The sequence below is a fragment of the Bacillus rossius genome, chromosome 1 (genome assembly GCF_032445375.1).
Source record: "Bacillus rossius redtenbacheri isolate Brsri chromosome 1, Brsri_v3, whole genome shotgun sequence".
Classification (NCBI taxonomy): Eukaryota; Metazoa; Arthropoda; class Insecta; order Phasmatodea; family Bacillidae; genus Bacillus; species Bacillus rossius.
In genome coordinates this window covers 31,548,284-31,566,646 of record NC_086330.1, presented here as the reverse complement: position 1 = coordinate 31,566,646, position 18,363 = coordinate 31,548,284, and the positions used below count along the sequence as shown (strand labels likewise).

At 39.2% G+C, this 18,363-nt stretch overlaps 1 protein-coding gene across 1 annotated transcript in view; it reads left to right on the top strand.

Annotated features, from left to right (window-relative positions):
* The window catches only part of LOC134533920 (cartilage oligomeric matrix protein), a 140,360-nt gene that overhangs the window by 100,709 nt on the left and 21,288 nt on the right, over positions 1-18,363 (top strand). The window contains exons 4-13 of the mRNA XM_063371719.1: positions 430-562; positions 3,862-3,894; positions 5,529-5,602; positions 5,864-5,918; positions 9,524-9,700; positions 11,098-11,217; positions 11,850-11,950; positions 14,057-14,278; positions 15,576-15,734; positions 17,198-17,302. Coding sequence (XP_063227789.1) covers positions 430-562; positions 3,862-3,894; positions 5,529-5,602; positions 5,864-5,918; positions 9,524-9,700; positions 11,098-11,217; positions 11,850-11,950; positions 14,057-14,278; positions 15,576-15,734; positions 17,198-17,302 — 1,179 coding nt within the window. The remainder of the gene's footprint in view (positions 1-429; positions 563-3,861; positions 3,895-5,528; positions 5,603-5,863; positions 5,919-9,523; positions 9,701-11,097; positions 11,218-11,849; positions 11,951-14,056; positions 14,279-15,575; positions 15,735-17,197; positions 17,303-18,363) is intronic.

Here is an 18,363-nt window from a genome sequence, read left to right as displayed (position 1 = left end):
CAAACACACAGAGAACAAGCCAGAATCAGCCGATGTCAAATTTTAAAAGGAAATACAGCACAGATAATCCCGTGGAAGGAATCAGTTAGAACCATTATTACAGCACACGCGGACACACCGGGCTAAAATCAACGAGACGGTGATGACAAAAAAAGTTAAATTCAAGCAAACAACACAGCGACGCACAGGCTAACCCAGCGATGAAACTGAACAGATATTCTGGACGACACGACGACGACATCGGCATCAGACGAGCGCAGTAGGTTTTCTAAGACGAAACAGTTTTTGATGTTTCAGGAAAACTGAGATCTTGTTCCCGTCATCGGGCACGAACGGCAATGGCGTATTTCCAAAATAAATGTTTTTTTTGATCGGTATTCACCATTGCAAGAACCAATCGAGGAACGTGCTTGTTGTTCCTCTGTGAAGTTCCGGGAGCGACGCTACGTCCTGGAAGTGGACGGTCCTGGGGGACTCAGCAACGTGCTCAACAGGAACAACTGTCCGTCGAACATCATGCAAGCCATCCAGCCCGCCACCAACGAGATACCCATTCCAAGAGGTGGGTAGAACTTATACCCGCAGGCGCTCCGTATCTGGAAGCTTGGGGAACAACTAGACCACCCTCCGAACAAGGCCAAGGAGTTATCTTTCTAATTTAGAGTAATGTTCGTGTTCGGAATTCTTGGTTACTCGACTGCTATTATCAAAATCTTGATTTACTGCGAGGTGTGTTCAAAAAGTAACGAGAATCTTGTAAATTTTCGCGGGTTGTATTAGTCCGTTTCGCGCAAACATGTCTGAAAAGTATCTGTGCATTGTTAGCCATATTGGATGTTCAGTTGTTTGTCATCTGTCAAAAAGGTAAAATCTGTTTGGGGAAACATCGGTGATTTGTAATTATATTTATTTGTTTAAGAAAATGGATCAGATAATTTTATTTAAATATTGTTAGAAGAACGGAGTAAAGTGTAGCAATGTTTTAGAAATGTTAAATATTGTTTTTTCAACGGAAACGACGGATCAGCCAGTCCGAGAAGCAAGCGCAGGTCGCGTGCCAGCTAGTGCAGTACGTGCAGACTGCCGAACGCGTGGCCTCGGACTCCTGGTTGGCGACTTCCCGCAGTACGCCGGTAGTCTGCGGGTAGCTGCACTGACAGGCGCGTGACCTTGTCTAGTTTCTCGGACTGGCTTGAGCCCTCTTCTGAAGCTGGCGTTCCTGTTGCAAAAACAATATTTAACATTTCCGAAACATTGCTACACTTTACTCCGTTCTTCTAACAAGATTAAAATAAAATTCTCTGATCCATTTTCTTAAACAAATAAATATAATTACAAATCACCGATGTTCCCAAAACACATTTTACCTTTTTGACAGCTGACAAACAGCTGAACATACAATATGACTAACAATGTACAGATATTTTTCAAACATGTTTGTGCGTATCGGACTAATACAACCCGCTGAATTAAAAAAATTCCCGTTACATTTTTAGCACACCTGGTATGTTTTGTCTTGTATGAAGTAAATTAAATTCTTACCAGACTTTCAGATATACAGAATTTTAGTTTACCTATATTAAAGGGCCTGCCTAACCAGGTGTGCATGTGTGTTTGTGAGGCAGGAAGATAAGTGCGACGCTCGCTGGTGCTTCTAGCGCGGTATCGCGTCTAAACTCAGTGCTGGCATGTAGAACTTCCCTGAAAACACACGTAAATACGAGCTTTGCCTTCTAATAAGACTGTAAAAATTAATAAAACTTGTAATTTTCTTGTTTTTTGTATTTGTAGAATTTACATAATAATTTTTAATTTTGTTGTTTTTCTCTAACCTGACTTATTTCGGCAAATTTGTGTGATTTTTTAAATTAAATCACATTTTTGCATAATCAAGGATCGCACCGATAACTGATATCGATCGAATCAATAATTATTTTAACAAACGATTTAAATGAAATTTTTTTTGGAATTTTTTCCGAATATTCAGCTTAATAATTACATAATTTCAAGATGTCTGTAAATGTCTTAATTGCCTTACTGGAAGCTGGTAGATGAAATACACTGGTAGATGTATCCACTTTTAGAATTTTTAACATATTTTTATTAAATATTTTTTTATGTATATTAACAACTTTGCACCGTCCAGGGACCGAACTTAGGACAGGTATAGGTGATATCAAATATTAAATAAATGAGTGATTTCTTTATTGGAATTTTTTCAAAATTTCTAGCGAAAAAATTACAAAATCTCAAGATGTTGGCCAAGACGGCCGACAAGATGGCGGATGCCACGGTATACTACTACACTCTAGTAGGTAAACATCAAATCAATAATACGACAGCGCACTCTAGCAAACAAAAAATTGTGTCAAATCGAAGTTAGTGGCAGCCCCTCTCTAGCAGATGAAAACTAGATGGCTGCCATGATACACTGACGAATGTAATATCTGCCTAGGCGTGAGTGGTGGGAGGTCAGTCTGTCGGTGCTTCCGTGGAGGAAGGAACCATCACCATTTTTATTCGAATGACCTCACTTGGTTAGAACCAAAGACTCCATGACACAGGAACTTTTTTTTTATCAAAATTGTAACTGTATATTTTTCTATTTTTTTAAATTTTTTTCTTATTTTCAAGCATTAAGTATTACGAATTTTCAAGATGGCGGATGTGATGTCACTATTCCAAATGATGGACGGTTCTAGAATCCTTGTAATTAAGTATATTTAATTTGTATTAATAAATTACGTATACTCTCGTCGGGATTCAAACCATGGTCCTAGATGGATTAATAAACTAAATATTTTAAGTAAGAATTTTTTATTTTTGGGGGGGATTTTTTTTCAATTTTTTGGCGAAAAGTTAAAGAAGTTTAAGTTTACGGACATGGTCAAGTCATAACCTCGGCAGCTTAGGGCGGCTATCTTTTAGGATTCGTAAGCAATTTTTTATGAATTTTCGTTTTTTCTAAAGGAAATATATTTTGAGGCATTACGAATTTCAATATCTTTTTTTTATGAATAAAACGGGCAAATTTCCTTGACACAGGAATTTTTCTTTCGAAATAGGGTAATTGATACTAATTTTTAGGAATTCTGAGTCATTTTTGAGGAATTTTGATGGCAGACACAGCCTAACATGGTCGATTCCTCTAGATTGCCAAGCCACAACTGAGTAAGCCACCAATCCATAATCCCATAAGGATTATATTGCACCAGAACATACCAAACTAAACTACTTACGTGTTCTGGAACAGGCTGCAATGTTTCCACGTTATTTATACAATGAATAAATGCAAGATAAAATAGAGGGTTAGTGAAAAATAAATAATTATGATACTGCATTAAATAATATATTTAAGTCTAATATTTTTTAAAATATACACTGGACCGTTGAAATAAAAACTAATCAAACACTTATTTTGTATTTTACATTACTTGATTTAGACAGTTTCTTAGGGAAGAGTGAGTTAATATTGGATAGTGTACCTGAATTTATGAATACATTTCTTTTATTCATTTGGACCAAAAAATTTAGACTTTAGATTGTGATTGAAGATGTACAAAAAGCAGAAAGTATAAACCAAATTGGTTCTGAAAATTTCGAATTAGCCGTTAACCAATTATACATCAAACATTAGATCTGCCGCATGATTCTCAGTTCAGTTGGTAAAAGTATTTTATTTAAATATCCTCATGAAATTATTTAAATAGTTGATATTAACATATAGAAGTAACGAAAAAAATTATCATTTTATTAAATATTCACAATTGTTAATAATGTATATGTAATTAAATTAATCATTAACATATAACAATACTTAATTGTATTATGTTACTAACTCAGATGTATATTTTGTTTCAGGAGACATTCCTATATCCGGAGACTGTGATACTGGTAAGAATTTTTCTCGTACGTTTATTTATCTTTCATTCTTGCCATAAAAGGAACAATTGAACGTGTCCCACAACCGGAAGAGACTATAATACAGACAGAAGTCACCCAAGTATCCGTTACCTACAAATGGGCTAAATGTGTGGATTGTGCTCGCGTGTGCAATTTTGGGTTCACTTTCTACTAATTACGTTATTTGAGACGCCACGCACATCTTGCGACAAGGCTTATGATCCACACATTTAATAACACAAAAATAAAACACTGAATCACTAAAATGTTGTTAAGGGGTTTAGTGATGAGATTACCACAACCAGAAGCATGTATTCATGGTATGAGCTACAATGTTATTTATTTAATTAGGTACAAAAAATATTTTTATAAATAAACATTCATTCGAGTGTTATTTATTAGAATAACTGTGTTTCGTTTTAAAATATCTCCTTAACAATTTTATATGAACTGTTCGGTTTTTCTAACTAGGTTTGGATAACGGTATGTTGGTTACATAAAGTGTTATCTTAATAAGCCCTATGAATGGTAATTTTTTTGTATGAAAAACTGTAAATACAACAGTGCGTCCTTACAAAAAGAATAAATTTACATACGATAACAGCTTTAAGAACATCTATAAAAAAAACACCTTGCTTAAATAAGTTCATAGTGGCATTCTATTTTCGTAAATAATCTCATTTATTTATATGCATTGTTATGTTTCCACAAATGAGAATAAAATTTTAGATTGGTTGCTAAAACTAAGGATTCTCTGTCGACGTATCTTAACTATCGTACATATCATCACTGCCGTGTAGGCAACCTGGCGTACAGTCAAGCAGGGCACATACCATAACGTTGTTTACATAAGGCGCATTCTAGTGCCAATAAAGTGAACTTTTTTTCATTAATTATAACAGTTGGTTTTGCAAGGGCAAACAGCAACCCTGTTGATTACTTTTCCATCGTGTTTCCGTTTACAAATTTCATATACGTTTAAAACCTTTCAAGCTATACGCCAATGAAAGCGAACGAAAGGTAGATGGCAATTAGATGACTAGCACTTGAATCCACTTGTTCTCATCGTTTCCGTGCTACCGCTAGCGTTCTTTACCTAATTAATAGCAATGATAATACAATTTAATAATCAACTTGGCGTGTATAAACCAGTCTTAAGATGTTGACGGGGGTATAATATATACATGTACAGAGTGAGTCTGAATTATACCGACAAATTACAGCTTCAGGATCATCACGACAAAATAAGTTGGGAACATCAATAGGCGACTTATGGTCTAAAGTACTGCGTAATGATGTTAAACTTCATTTTATTTTAAATTATTAAGAAGGTGTTTAAAAAAGAACACTGAGTGTCTGAATTGTGTTTAACTGAACGAAGTTCTACAACCACTACAAATTTTGTCCCTGTAGCTAAATTATTTCATTGAAATAATATTAAATGATTGTAGGTAACACATTTATTTTCCGTATATGTAGCTAAAAAGGCGAGAAAGAAAAAATCTATTTGGGCCATTGAGTTATCTTTCATTACGACACTGTAGAAACTCGTGGCGCTCAAAGAGCAAGTGAATGCACACTCAGATAGCCCGCGATGCAGATTGGCTTGTGTTGTCTGTCTGCAGATGCGCTCCTAATGAAGACTCTGACTCAGCTGGTGACTCAGGTGACAGAGCTGCGGAATGAAGCGCAGAGACAGGTAGGTTCACCTTCATTTACAAACCTGGGTTTCTTTTATCGCCCAGTAACGTCCAATCAATATATATATATATATATATATATATATATATATATATATATATATACACTCTAAAAGTAACTGTGAAAGAGTTTGTAGTGTTTATTAGTATTTTAATTGTATAAGTAGTAAATGTTTATGCGTTTTCCATTTAAGTATTATTATTTTTGCTTTAAAAATACACATATTTTACTCTCCTAAAAATAACTATTTTTTTTTCAGAGGGCCGAAATATACCATGTTCGACAAATACTGGAAAAATGTGACATCTGTGATGGTGAGTTGTTAATGATGTACCTAGTCAGGCAATCTGCTAGTTTCATTTGGGTTATCATGTTGTAGCGGTTATCTTTATTAGTTTGTGGTATGCATTTTAACAGGCATTTACTCTGTCTTTCCAATGCACTATATCTGCTATTGGCTTTATCCTTGTTTCGGTCTGCTCTGTTGCCAGATATAACTAAAATTCACAACATTTTTAGACATAACTTTAAAGTGCAATCAAATTATTTAAAATGTGTCTGAAGCATTGTGTTCGTAAAAGAAAATTTGAAATGAGAATTTTGGAAATAAATTTTTATGTTGTATTTCATCATATAATAATATTAAATTCTTACTTCTAAGTAAACGTAACTGAAGAACGTTATATGGTTTCCAACATTTTTTTTGTCATCAGTTATTATTATATCATTTTATACAAACGTTCTGGGACTGTTTGATCTAAGCACAAAATATATTGTGTGTTATTATAAATAGTGACCAACGGCAAAAAATAGTTTCTTACTAAAAAAAAAATAATCATTGGTGTTTAAAATTGGTAAATTTCTTTCAGGACGCATGCAACTGTAATAATACTCTTAAAAGATAATATTTTATGTTCTTAGAAAAAACTGCGAACAGTATGAATATAAATATCAAAACTTATTATAATTGCTGATTTTAAATAAAATAAGAATTTTAATTTTAACGAGCCGGGGTAGTATCAGTCTGGCAACAGTGGACGCCTGTTTCTCCGTACTGCGAGCTGAGCGTGAGGCAGACTTTAGCCTTAACCGGGCAGCTTCAACTTCTGCGTTTAAAAGTCGCGGGCTGAACGTTGTTTGGGAAACAGGTGTAAGGCTGGCAATAAGCGTGGAGCCCCGCGTAGGCCAGCAACCGGCAACTGGGTTGCCCCCAACGCCCACCAGGGAGCGTTACGATCGCGAGTAGGTACTTCCCGCCAGTTCTAGGCTAAAGTGGCCGAGTGGTCAGATCACCCATGGGTTTCGCAAGGATATATTTTTTTGGGGGGGGACTTCAATTGATTTAGTTGTTGAGGAATATCCATCCCTTGGGGGGAAAAAAAGCGCCCCGGGAAAATTTGGGGTTTGAAGGTGCAAAAAGGTGGTTTTGAGGCATTTTTCTTTCCTAAATATTCTAATTATAGTTGGTTGCAATATATAATTAATTTTTTATAAAAAATATTTTCAGAGAATAAATTTGTAAAAACACAGTGCTCAGATTACCAAGATTGGACTAAACGCACCATGCACAACATATGGGTTATATCACAGAAATCATATTTTTAATATAACTACGAAACTAAATATATTATTGGAGGGGATGAAATTGAAGACTTTTATTATTGGGGGGACGTGTCCCCCCCGGCCCCCTCCCCACCGATTGCGACGCCCATGGCACCCGTTACCCGTCAAGACGATCCGGAGTTCTATTCGCGAGCGGGAAACGTGGCGGACGTTGTCTTGAGCTGGTGTGTTTACTCTAGGTACTCCGACTTCCCCTTCCCCCCCTTTCGATATTCATTCTTCGCAATTTCTAAATTCCCATGTAATGGCCATTCGCCGTCTCTTTCGACGACGACATCTAAGAGACGTTAAGGGGTGTTAGGCCCCGTCATCTTGGATTTTTATATATTTTTTTCTTCTATTATTTTTATTTTTAATTATTCATCCCAATTTTTCTCATGTTAAGGCATTAATCATATCTCCCTTGTTACAACCACATATCTACTAACAGGCACCAGTCTGTAAGCGCCGCGAGGAAATAACCTATTATTTCACGCAGGCGACTACATACAACTGTCATGATAACCACATCAATTCACGAGTGTTGACTTCAGCAAATACCCAAAGCTAAGTTTTATGCCATGCCAACCCAAAAATAAAATAAAAATTATCACGGAAGCTTTCTTGCAAGTGGTTTAAAAATACTAGAAATTGCAAGTTGGTGAGGCCCGATCCCCCTTAAGCCATGATTCAATCGTTCATTCAATCCAGTCTAGAGGCAACCTTGCAGTCAGCGTAGTATAGACCAGTTTAACAGGGATTCGAACCCACACTCCCGACTTCAGTCGTTCAGTTTCCACCCAGTCCTCGTAAACTAGCAGTATTAATATATGCTTGCAACACACGTGGCGCGGGATCTAGCCCCGACCGTCACCCCGCTGACTGAAACTAAAATAAAACATTTTTTAAAAATTGCATTACCTGCTTGTCTTTTACCGCGATGATAATCTAGATCCTATACATCATCAATACATAGTGGCGAACACAGTAAAAAAATATTAAAAAAATGGAATTTACTTATTTAAAAAAACCTTACGTCAACGAGGATTTGAACTGTTACTTTATTGCTCTCAATAAGAGTCACTTTCTGTGTAGCTTGTTCCAGGCGTTGACAGCTCACAATGCGTCGCCCAAAATAACATACCTCCTTCACCGAAATACCGAAAATTTTGTCATTACTTTGAAAAAATGGGGGGATACATAACCCCACCCCCTTTTTTTTTCTATCTCTCTTTGTTAAGAGCCCCGTCCACCCGCACCAAAACGGTGAGCAAAGCTGCAGAAAAGCCACGCGGTTTATAAACTACTCGAGATATTAGAGCGATGTCAGCGTTTACGGTAAAACATTAAAGAATTCGATGAAGGTGGTTGAGTCGTTCTTTTAACTTATATCGTTACTAAACTTTCATTTTCAGAAGAGTGAAAATGGCCAAAACGCTATTTTCAGTAGGTATAACTTTTAGAACACGACACACCCGGCACAGATTCTTGAAAGAACTCCAGGGACTTGCATGACAATTTTTATCTTCATTTGTCCGCCATATAATGCTATGGTCACCGGTCAGATATCACAGTTGCCCTGTGCACGACGAGAAGACTGCGCGCCAGTCCAGAGGAGACTCCGCGCTAGCAACACCCGTCGTCCGGACTTCCGTCGATTCCCGGCAAGGCATCCGTAGTTGGAGCGCAAAGCAACGAAGATAAAAAATCGCAACTCAGTGTTATAACTAACGCTCTTATATGATTTATGGAATTCAGCGAACTGCGCGGCATCTATCGGCAACCTAACAACCTGAAAGTCGTTGAATTTTAGAAAGTGCGACTGCTGACTACCTTGATTTTTATTTTTTAGTCATTCGTTGCTGGAAATATTCACCATAAACGTTTCAGATAATCTATTTTCCAATACGGATCAACCAACAAAAAAAACTGTGTTCAAGGTGATTTATCTTTTGTTTCAAAACTAAAAAAAAAAAAAAAAAAAAAAAAACCTGTGTAGCCGCAAAGTATGAGTTTTTGAAAATCATAACTTCAGTTTCAATTGCAAAAAAAAAAAAAAATACACACTTGCAAAATGTCTGAACAATGTGCACATAGCAGCCATGATTAATTTTATTGTTAAAAAATTGTTTGGAATTATACTCAAAACGTCGTTCCGTTAATACGCCATCTTGTGAATTCTGAACTAAGAATGTTTGTAAAATTACTTCTTTTTTTTTTTAAGTCCTTATGTTTTCTTTATATTTAAAACTTAATCTGTGATGCAGACAGGAGTTGTCTTAAGCGAGGGAGTGTGTGTGCGCGTGTGTGCGGGCAGCGCTGTCCATGATGCGGCGGCCGACGTGCGGCAGCAACCCTTCGCCCTGCTTCCCGGGCGTGGGGTGCCAGGAGACTGCGGAGGGAGTGCGCTGCGGCGCTTGCCCGCGCGGCTACGTGGGTGACGGCCGCAGCTGCAAGCCGGGCGTCACGTGCGAGCAGCGCCCCTGCTACCCAGGTGCGCCCACTGCTGCCACCACCACCACTACCACCACTACCAGGGGACGCACCACAACGCCGAACGTACAATAACGCCGAATGCCAAATTGACTACAACGCCGACAGCTAGAAAACTGCTGTGTACCACAACGACGAATTACCACAACGCCGAAAAATGTCATTGCAGGACTACCACAAAGGTTAGGTTAGGTTAGGTTAGGTTAGGCTAGCCTAGATTAGGTTAGGTTGTGGTACATTTTTCGGCGTTACTGTATTTCGGCGTTGTGGTACACAGCAGTTTTCTAGCTGTCGGCGTTGCGGTCAATATGGCATTCGGCGTTATGGTATTCGGCGTTATTGTACGTTCGGCGTTGTGGTATTTCAGCGTTGTGGTAACGACCCCCACTACCACTAACACCCCAGTGGACATTTACCCATCCTTCCTCCCATCACGGTGAACGACAGTTACACATTACCCAGTGGATAACAATGTTCGCAGGCTTTCGCGGCCGTTGTCCGAAGTAGCTTGGCTTCTGGGTTGAACCCGCCCGTGTCCTTGGCGAACATTTCACCAACGTTTCGGTCGACAATGCAGTCACCATCATCAGGGAGCAGAGTAGGTAACTGTTCCCTGATGATGGTGACTGCAATGTCGACCGAAACGTTTGGTGAATTATTTGCCAATGGACACGGCTACAGTAGGTAACTGCTCCCTGATGATGGTGACTGCAATGTCGACCGAAACGTTTGGTGAATTATTTGCCAAGGACAACGGCTACAACCCAGAAGCCAAGATACTTTTACCCAGTGGATCTTCGAAAAATTTTACTGTAGCAAAACATTCAAAAATATTTTTAATACCTTCTAAGAGTGTGCTTATATTAAAAAATAAAAATAATAATAACTGGGAAGTTGAAATACGGCGTAGATTCTAAGAAGATTCAGTTCTATAAAATTACGAAGAACCATTCGTTTATTTGGGGTGAATTCCTTCGTTTTGAAAAGTCCGTAAATGTATTGTTATTTCCTTGTGCATGGCTGCTACCGATGCACATCAGTTAACAGTTAGTTGACACCATAAAATAAAATTCACGTTAAAAGCATGATAATTGTGGTTGTGCGCCAGTGGCATAGCAAGCGGGTGGCAGGGATGGCCCCCGCCAGGGGCGCCGGTGCATGATGGGGGGGGGGGGGGGCGCTGCCGCGACGGTTTCGCGGTTACTGAATGCTCCCCCCCCCCCCCCCTGTTTTAATCCAAGAGGGGGCGCCATTTTCAAGTCTGGCCAGGGGCGCCAGTCACCTTAGCTACGCCACAACTTGTGCCGTGTTGCGCCGTGTTGCGCCGTGTTGAGGCAGATGGCGTGTACGAGTGGGAGCAGGTGAAGCAGGGTCGACGGGGGTGCGTGGCGTGTGCAGGTGTGCAGTGCTACGACACGGTGGAGGGCTTCCACTGCGGGCCGTGTCCCGCGGGCATGACGGGCGACGGCCGGCGGTGCAAGGGCAGGCGGGGCTGCGACTCCAGTCCTTGCCACCCGGGTGAGTGGAGCGCCAGCTTGTCTGCAACTACAGTACTTTACGAAACAATCACTGTTCCCCCCCCCTCCCCAAAAAAAAAACTTAAAACTGTAAAACTGCAAGAAAAATGTTCATATTGCTTCGTTTTTTATTTTAAAAAAAAAATTCCTCACGAAAACGTATGAATTTCTATATAATTTGAATTAAGGCCCTGGGCTGTTTTCACTTTGCAATAATTTTGTTAAGTGTAAAACTGATGTATGTATGCGATAAACACATTTACGTCTGCATTTTTACAATTCTTCGGAACATTTTTTTTTATTATTTTTTTTTTTTAGCTTTTCAGTTATAACTGCGCACATAATGAGCATGATAGGTCAGAATAGGTCAAATTGCTGAATTTTACTATTATCTTTTCAATGGTTTAAAAAATATGCTTGAATGAAGCATCAATTAGGATATAAAATAATATGCCAATGTTCGTAAGAAATACTCAGTATTATCTCATATAATGTTATATCATACACGCAAAAATAACCAAAGATACAATTTTTTTGTTGCAGTTTTGCAAACTATTTCTTGGTAACTGGTTTCCAGAGAATTATTTTGTGAAAGTACAGGAAAAAAAAAAATTTCCCCGTGCGTGTTGGCAGGCGTGCAGTGCGTCAGCATGGACGAGCCGCCGTACTACCGCTGCGGGAGCTGCCCGCCCGGCTCCAGGGGGAACGGCTCCGTGTGCCAGGACGTGGACGAGGTAGGCCCTCCGACACAGCGGCGGTCCTGTGGGAGGCGATCGTATCCCCCCCCCCCCCGGCCACCCTCAAAACAAAAAAAAACTGGAGCGATATCAAAACAGTCTATTCCAGACAGTAATAACTGTGTTATTTTACATTTAAATAACTGTGTAATTATACATTTTTTTAGTGCTACAAACTTTTCAAGGCGTCCAAAACTCCTCAAAATAGTATTTTAAGTGTTTTTTTTTTGACGTGACAACGTCTATTAAATCGATGAACGCCGGCTGCACGCACCAAAAAGTGTCCCGTTACGCACATTGTTCCGTTACGCTGTGTCCCGTTACATTCATTGTTCCGTTACGCTGTGTCCCGTTACGGTCATTGTTCCGTTACGCTGTGTCCCGTTACGCTCATTGTACGCTTGCGCCGCACCGACAGAAGTGAAAACTTAAAACTTTGTTTATAAATGTGTAATATGAAATAATTTCTACGTCTAATGTACGTAAGAAAATGAGTCTGATTACTAGAATAATTTCAAGTATTTATTCTTTTATTATTAAAATAAAAATGATTCAATTTTATTCATAAAAGTATGCAATCATTTCATCAATGTTTTTTTATGACGTCACGTTAAACTATCGTCCGTAAACCGACTTTACAGACAACCAATTTTTTTAAATATATAAATTAATTTGTGTTGTGTAAGATTTGTTGTTAAAATTTGTAACAAAACATTTTTCTAGTTTTTTTTTCCTTTTCATTTTACATTTATCGCTACTGACTTTTTCTAAGTTATAACATTGTTTATTTTTAAAGCAAGCATTATTTGAGCATTGTAATATTTCAAAAAATTCTTGCCACAATAAGATTTTATATTTGTTACACAATATTAACAGTTCTCTAGTACCGCCAAAATGGCACCTACTTTTCTCTCATTGGCTGTTATGTCATGCGCCCGTTAGAGAGAAAATGTATTTATTTCCTTCCTATAACCACGACCTCTCTTTTCATGCACACAATCGTTGTGTGTGTTGTGATTCATAAGTAGGTTCGAAAACGTGGCGGTCGATTTTTTACACTTGTGCACACGACCATCTGTTACTGTTAATGTTACTTTACCAACTATGAACCCAGCCGAACACTAAGTTTATAAACTTCACAATGAACTCAACTACGCAAAAGCATAACACGCAAACAACGCTAGAAAACCACCATCGTTTAAAATTCTCAAACAGTAGAAAACAAATCTGTATCCCGGGCTTTTATTAATCATGCATATTTATCATTCAAAACAAAATAAATTGTCTGCAATTTTATTCGAAATTGTTATTTTCTTTCACTGTGAATGTTTGAGTGTAGCCTACACATGATGTATATTTCAAACAAAAAAAAACCTACGTGCACATACGTCTGCTGCATCTTTAAAAGTTTTCGGAATAGTCTCTTCAAATACGGCAGTCGAAAACGTAAGCCATAACGCAAAAAAGTTGTTAAGTTTTACCATACCGATGCACCAGTAAAAAAACATGTTCGTCATTAAATCCTATTCATTACATCTTGTAAACATCATTTATTCTATTTTAGTAACGCTAAATTCATCTTTGTCATTATTTTTTTGTACTTTTGACATTATAAACTATCAAAACCATTGTAAAAAATTTAAGTGAATGGTTGACTTGAAAACTTTGATTTTAAAAGTTCAATCTTCGAATATTCCCGGGATATATATATATATATTTTCTCTTTTTCTGGGGGCTTTGCTAACCACCAGGGGTGCAACAACTAAATTTCCAAAGGAGGGGCAATATACCTTTTTATAAAGAATCATCGATCCCCCCTATTGAAGCGGGGGGTCCGGGGGTCCTTCCCCGTGAAAATTTGTATTTCAAGGTGGAAAATGGTGCTATTTAAGCAGTTTTACTATCTAAAAATTGATTACACAGCACATTCTTTGCCCCCATTTGCCCCTACTTCAAGGTTTCAGAGGGGGGGCAAAATACCCTTCCCCCCCCCCTGTTGTTGCGCCCCTGCTAACCACCAGAAGCCTTCGGTGAAGCCACTCTCCCAAACGCGCAGAGTCCAGGGTGACATGAGAGAGAATGTGTGTGTGTGCGTGTGCGCAGTGCGACCTGGCCGAGCCGTGCGACCCGCGCGCGCGCTGCACCAACCTGTCCCCGGGCTTCCGCTGCGCCCCCTGCCCGGCGGGCTTCACGGGCTCGTCCGGCATGGAGGGCGTGGGGCTGGAGGTGGCTCGCCGCAACAAGCAGCGCTGCCACGACATCGACGAGTGCGCGGACGGCCGCAACGGCGGCTGCGTGCCGCGCTCCGCCTGCATCAACACCCAGGTGCCTCTCTGTCCGCCCCTCGCCCGGCTCCTGGCTCCCGGCGTGTGGCCCAGTGTCTCAGTACAACTTGCAAGTCGCCATTCGTCTTCCGAAATAAACTCCATACCCCCAGGTCTAGCGCCTTCTTCCCCCCCCCCCTTCCCAATAACAAACTATCATATGGGTGCCTCTAGAACCACAGTGTTTCTAAATTATAACCAGCTTTAAATTAGTCAAGTATGCCTAAGTATATCTAAGAATTTAATTTTTCAAAGAGGCAATGAAGAGTGTTCAGATATTAAAAAAAAAAAAAAAAAAGAGAGAGAGAGAGAGTTTTCAAGCATCATCTTTTTAAACTATATTTCCGGGTGCTGGGGGGGGGGGGGGTGTGGGGGGGGAACTCGGCCAACCGGCCACCCGGCCACCCGGCCACCTACAATAAAACCTGGCTACGCCATTTTCTCTCTCTTCCCAATGCTACTAGCGCTGTCGTCGTATCGGTTATTACAACATCTTTGTAATGTAATGACATGTTTTTTGATCTGAGCTTATGGTGGGAGTAATTTCGTGAATTCGACTGAAGTAATGCAACGGAAATGCGTAAAAAAAAAAGTGCTGCCCTTTGTAGCGGATGACGCGAACCAAATTCACAAGGTCAACGGAAAATGTTATAGTATTAACTGTTCAATGAATTTTAACCAGATGAGCAGTGTTTTAATAAAATTCGTGTTTTCAATCAGGTCCAAAGCCAGGGTTTAGGTAGTATTTTTCATGTATTTATTGCTGTTATCGGAGTCGTTTTTTGGAATTTATTATCTTTATTTCACCAAGCTAATCATCTAATAGTATGCAGTTTTTACTTCTAGGGAGACATAACTGAAAGATGCCATCTTGGTCTCAACCATTTTTGTCAAATGTTTTTTTATATAATTTAATATAAAATTTTTTGACATAGCACATAATTAAATTAAATGCCTTCATAGTGACTGACTGCTAAAAATGTTTTTTTCTCCCGTGAATTAATAATTAGATTATCAGTATTGAAATTTGTTTAGAATGACTACAACTGTAAATACACAAACTGTATGTGTTTTTCCATAAAAAAAAAAGTGTCAACATTGTTTACAAAGAAATTCTTTAGTTAGGGGCAGTACCTGTTAGTGGGTATATGTACCTATAATTTTTGAATTTTACGATAACTTATGATACTTACAAATACTTAATTATTAAATCTAAATGATACCACATTAGTAGATCGCATCCGAGCGAAGCCGGAGCAGGTCGCTAGTGAACACTAAAACAAACAAATGTTTCGCAGGGTTCGTTCCACTGCGGGCAGTGCCAGAGAGGGTTCGTGGGCAACCAGACGGTCGGCTGCCACAACAGACCCGGCATGTGCCCCGACGGGTCGGTGTGTGACCCGAACGCAGACTGCGTGAGGACTGGTCCAGAGTGCTGCATAACCTACAAGTGCAAGGTGACGCGAACAAACTTCACTGAGCACGCCTCGACATGCACGCATCTGTCGCAGGATCTCACTAAAAGTCATTGTGGTATTTTTGGAACTATGTATAGCGGATAAGAGTTTAGTTGTACTCACAAAGATCCGCCTCATCCGTCTGTCCGTCAAAACCTTGCCAAACTTTAACTTTAAGCCGACCTCCGTAGCGTAGTCGGATGCACACCGTCTTACGGTGCGAGGGGTTCTGGGTTTGAGTTCCGGGTAAGGCATGGGTGTTAATTTACATTAAGATTGCTGCGATATGATCAAGATTCGAATGATATAGTTCTGGTTGTGGGCGCAAGCCGTTAACCACACAAAAAAAATTTAACTTTCGACGGGCGGACGGACGGTTGAAATTATAACCTCAAAAATGTCTGAAAGGCATTGTGTTTATTAAAGGTATTTTATTTGCTGATCTGCTTCTGTATTATTTTTTTAACTTGCTTATGAACCTATTTTAAGTTTGATATTTGAAAGAATCATTCTCGGAGACACAAAAGTCATTAATAATGCACAGTAACTCAAAATTATATTTAAATTATTTAAGTTTGTTTTATCATTTACAAGTGCCCAACAGCAGAAAATTAATTTCTTATCATAGACTGCCCAAAATCCTGGAAATGTGTATTTTATATGGGCTCACCATGTCATGGACAGCGAGGTCACCACAGGTGACTTCACCAACCACACGGAACAGGGATCTAGGGGAAAGGATCAGCCATGTCCCAAAGTAAGGATCCATCCCTGCATTTGCCTGGAGCCACATAAAACTGGTCTCAGGATGGCCTTACCAATATTCCAACATATTCATTTAATCAGGAACCAAATATACCTAACTTCATTCAAAAATTAAATGTTCAAACTTCATATTCTCATGTTTGGAGAGGCATGCGTTATAGGAAATATTATATATATTTTTTGTAAGGTAGCAATTTGACTTACATTTTGTAGTTTAAATTGCAGTTGAGACTTGAATTATTTTTTTTAAGTGAAACTCCTTTGTTAAGGAGGCAACAATTTTAAAGTGTTACAAAAATTCCAATTGCATAAGGGAAACCGGGAAAGGAGACAACAGGGGAGAGGTAGAAATGACGCAGCATACTTGCACACCTGCATACTTGCACACTTGCACACTTACATACTTTCATGCTTGCATAGTTGCGCAATAGCATAATTTAGCACTCTCATACTTGCATATTTTTTTTTGATCTGTGAACTTAGCCAAAGAGATTAAGTTACCTATACCTAATAATATAATAAGCAAGTATTTTCACTTCTATCACAAGTGGACTCCATGCACACATTTTTTTTATAGTTTAGATTACATTATAAGACCAATTAGTTTTACCTCTACAGTATCATCAACCAGGAATAAAAAATTTAATAAGTTATGCTCCACGACATGTTGAGAGAACCGCTTGGAATGTTGTTTCCAGTGCAAGATAGGCTGGGCCGGTGACGGCAAGAACTGCGGGCCCGACCGAGACTTGGACGGGTGGCCCGATGAAGACCTCGGATGCTCGGACCCTAAATGCAGGAAGGTACGTAGGTGACTGCAGCTACTGATATGAGAGGACATGACACTCTTGTAACGGGTAGGCAGGGCTTTCTAGTTAAACCAACTTTTAAACATTCTGCATTCAAAAAATAAACCGAAAGACTGTAAACATTACCCTGGTCATAATGGTCATCACTGTAAACGTGATCTACGCATTTAACACAACTTTTAATGTTTCATATAAATTGTATTAACCACAAACTTGCAATTTTTGTCGTATCAGGTAAACCCAACCATTGAAACCAGATGTTCAAAGTCGCTGAGTTGCATGGAGGTCAGCCAAAGCATATAAGACAGTGTTTTCTTGCCAAGGACATCGTCTAGCTCTTTGTAGCACATTTTGTCTCGAAAAAAGGGGTGGCTAAGCGCAAACTGGGTTTCAGGATACTCGTGTCTTAAAAGACCAAGAACCAGAATTTCGGAGAGCAGTAAGTATGGAAACCTAGCGTGAATCTTGGAGTAATGGGGCATATCATTAAAAACTCAAAAGTCTTTTGACTCTTTGTGTGGTCAAGCTTAAAAAACTTGTATGTTACGAAGTGTCACACGAAAAGACAGGTTATCTCTGGTTTGAGACTGGTTTTGGAATCCCGCAGAAGAACTAGAGGCAAATTCCACTTCCTGTTGGACTGGCTCAGCGAGCAGCATTTCAGTTCCAGTACTGCCTTGAAGAGAAAGTAGGTACTTACAACTGGGCAGGGTGTAAAAGATATGCAGTAGTAAGGTTCAGTAGTGTCTCTCAATGATGCTGGAGTTATTTCCAATAGCTTAGCGTGTTGTGTCTCGCCCTGATATGAAGTCTCTTGCTTGGGATTCCGCAAATTTAAAAGAAAGGAAAAACTCTCCCGTTGAAACCCGCTTCAACCCATAGTGTTGCCACTGGTATGCCAATCCTTTTTCCTTTGTTAGTATAAACTGTTAAATTCATGTTTAATATGCACTTGCTATCAGTCTCCTTTGTAAAAACATGGTTTTTAATAATTTATAATTTCATACATTTGGCTTCTTTTAAATAATCTTGAATCCACCCATTATCTCCTTTCA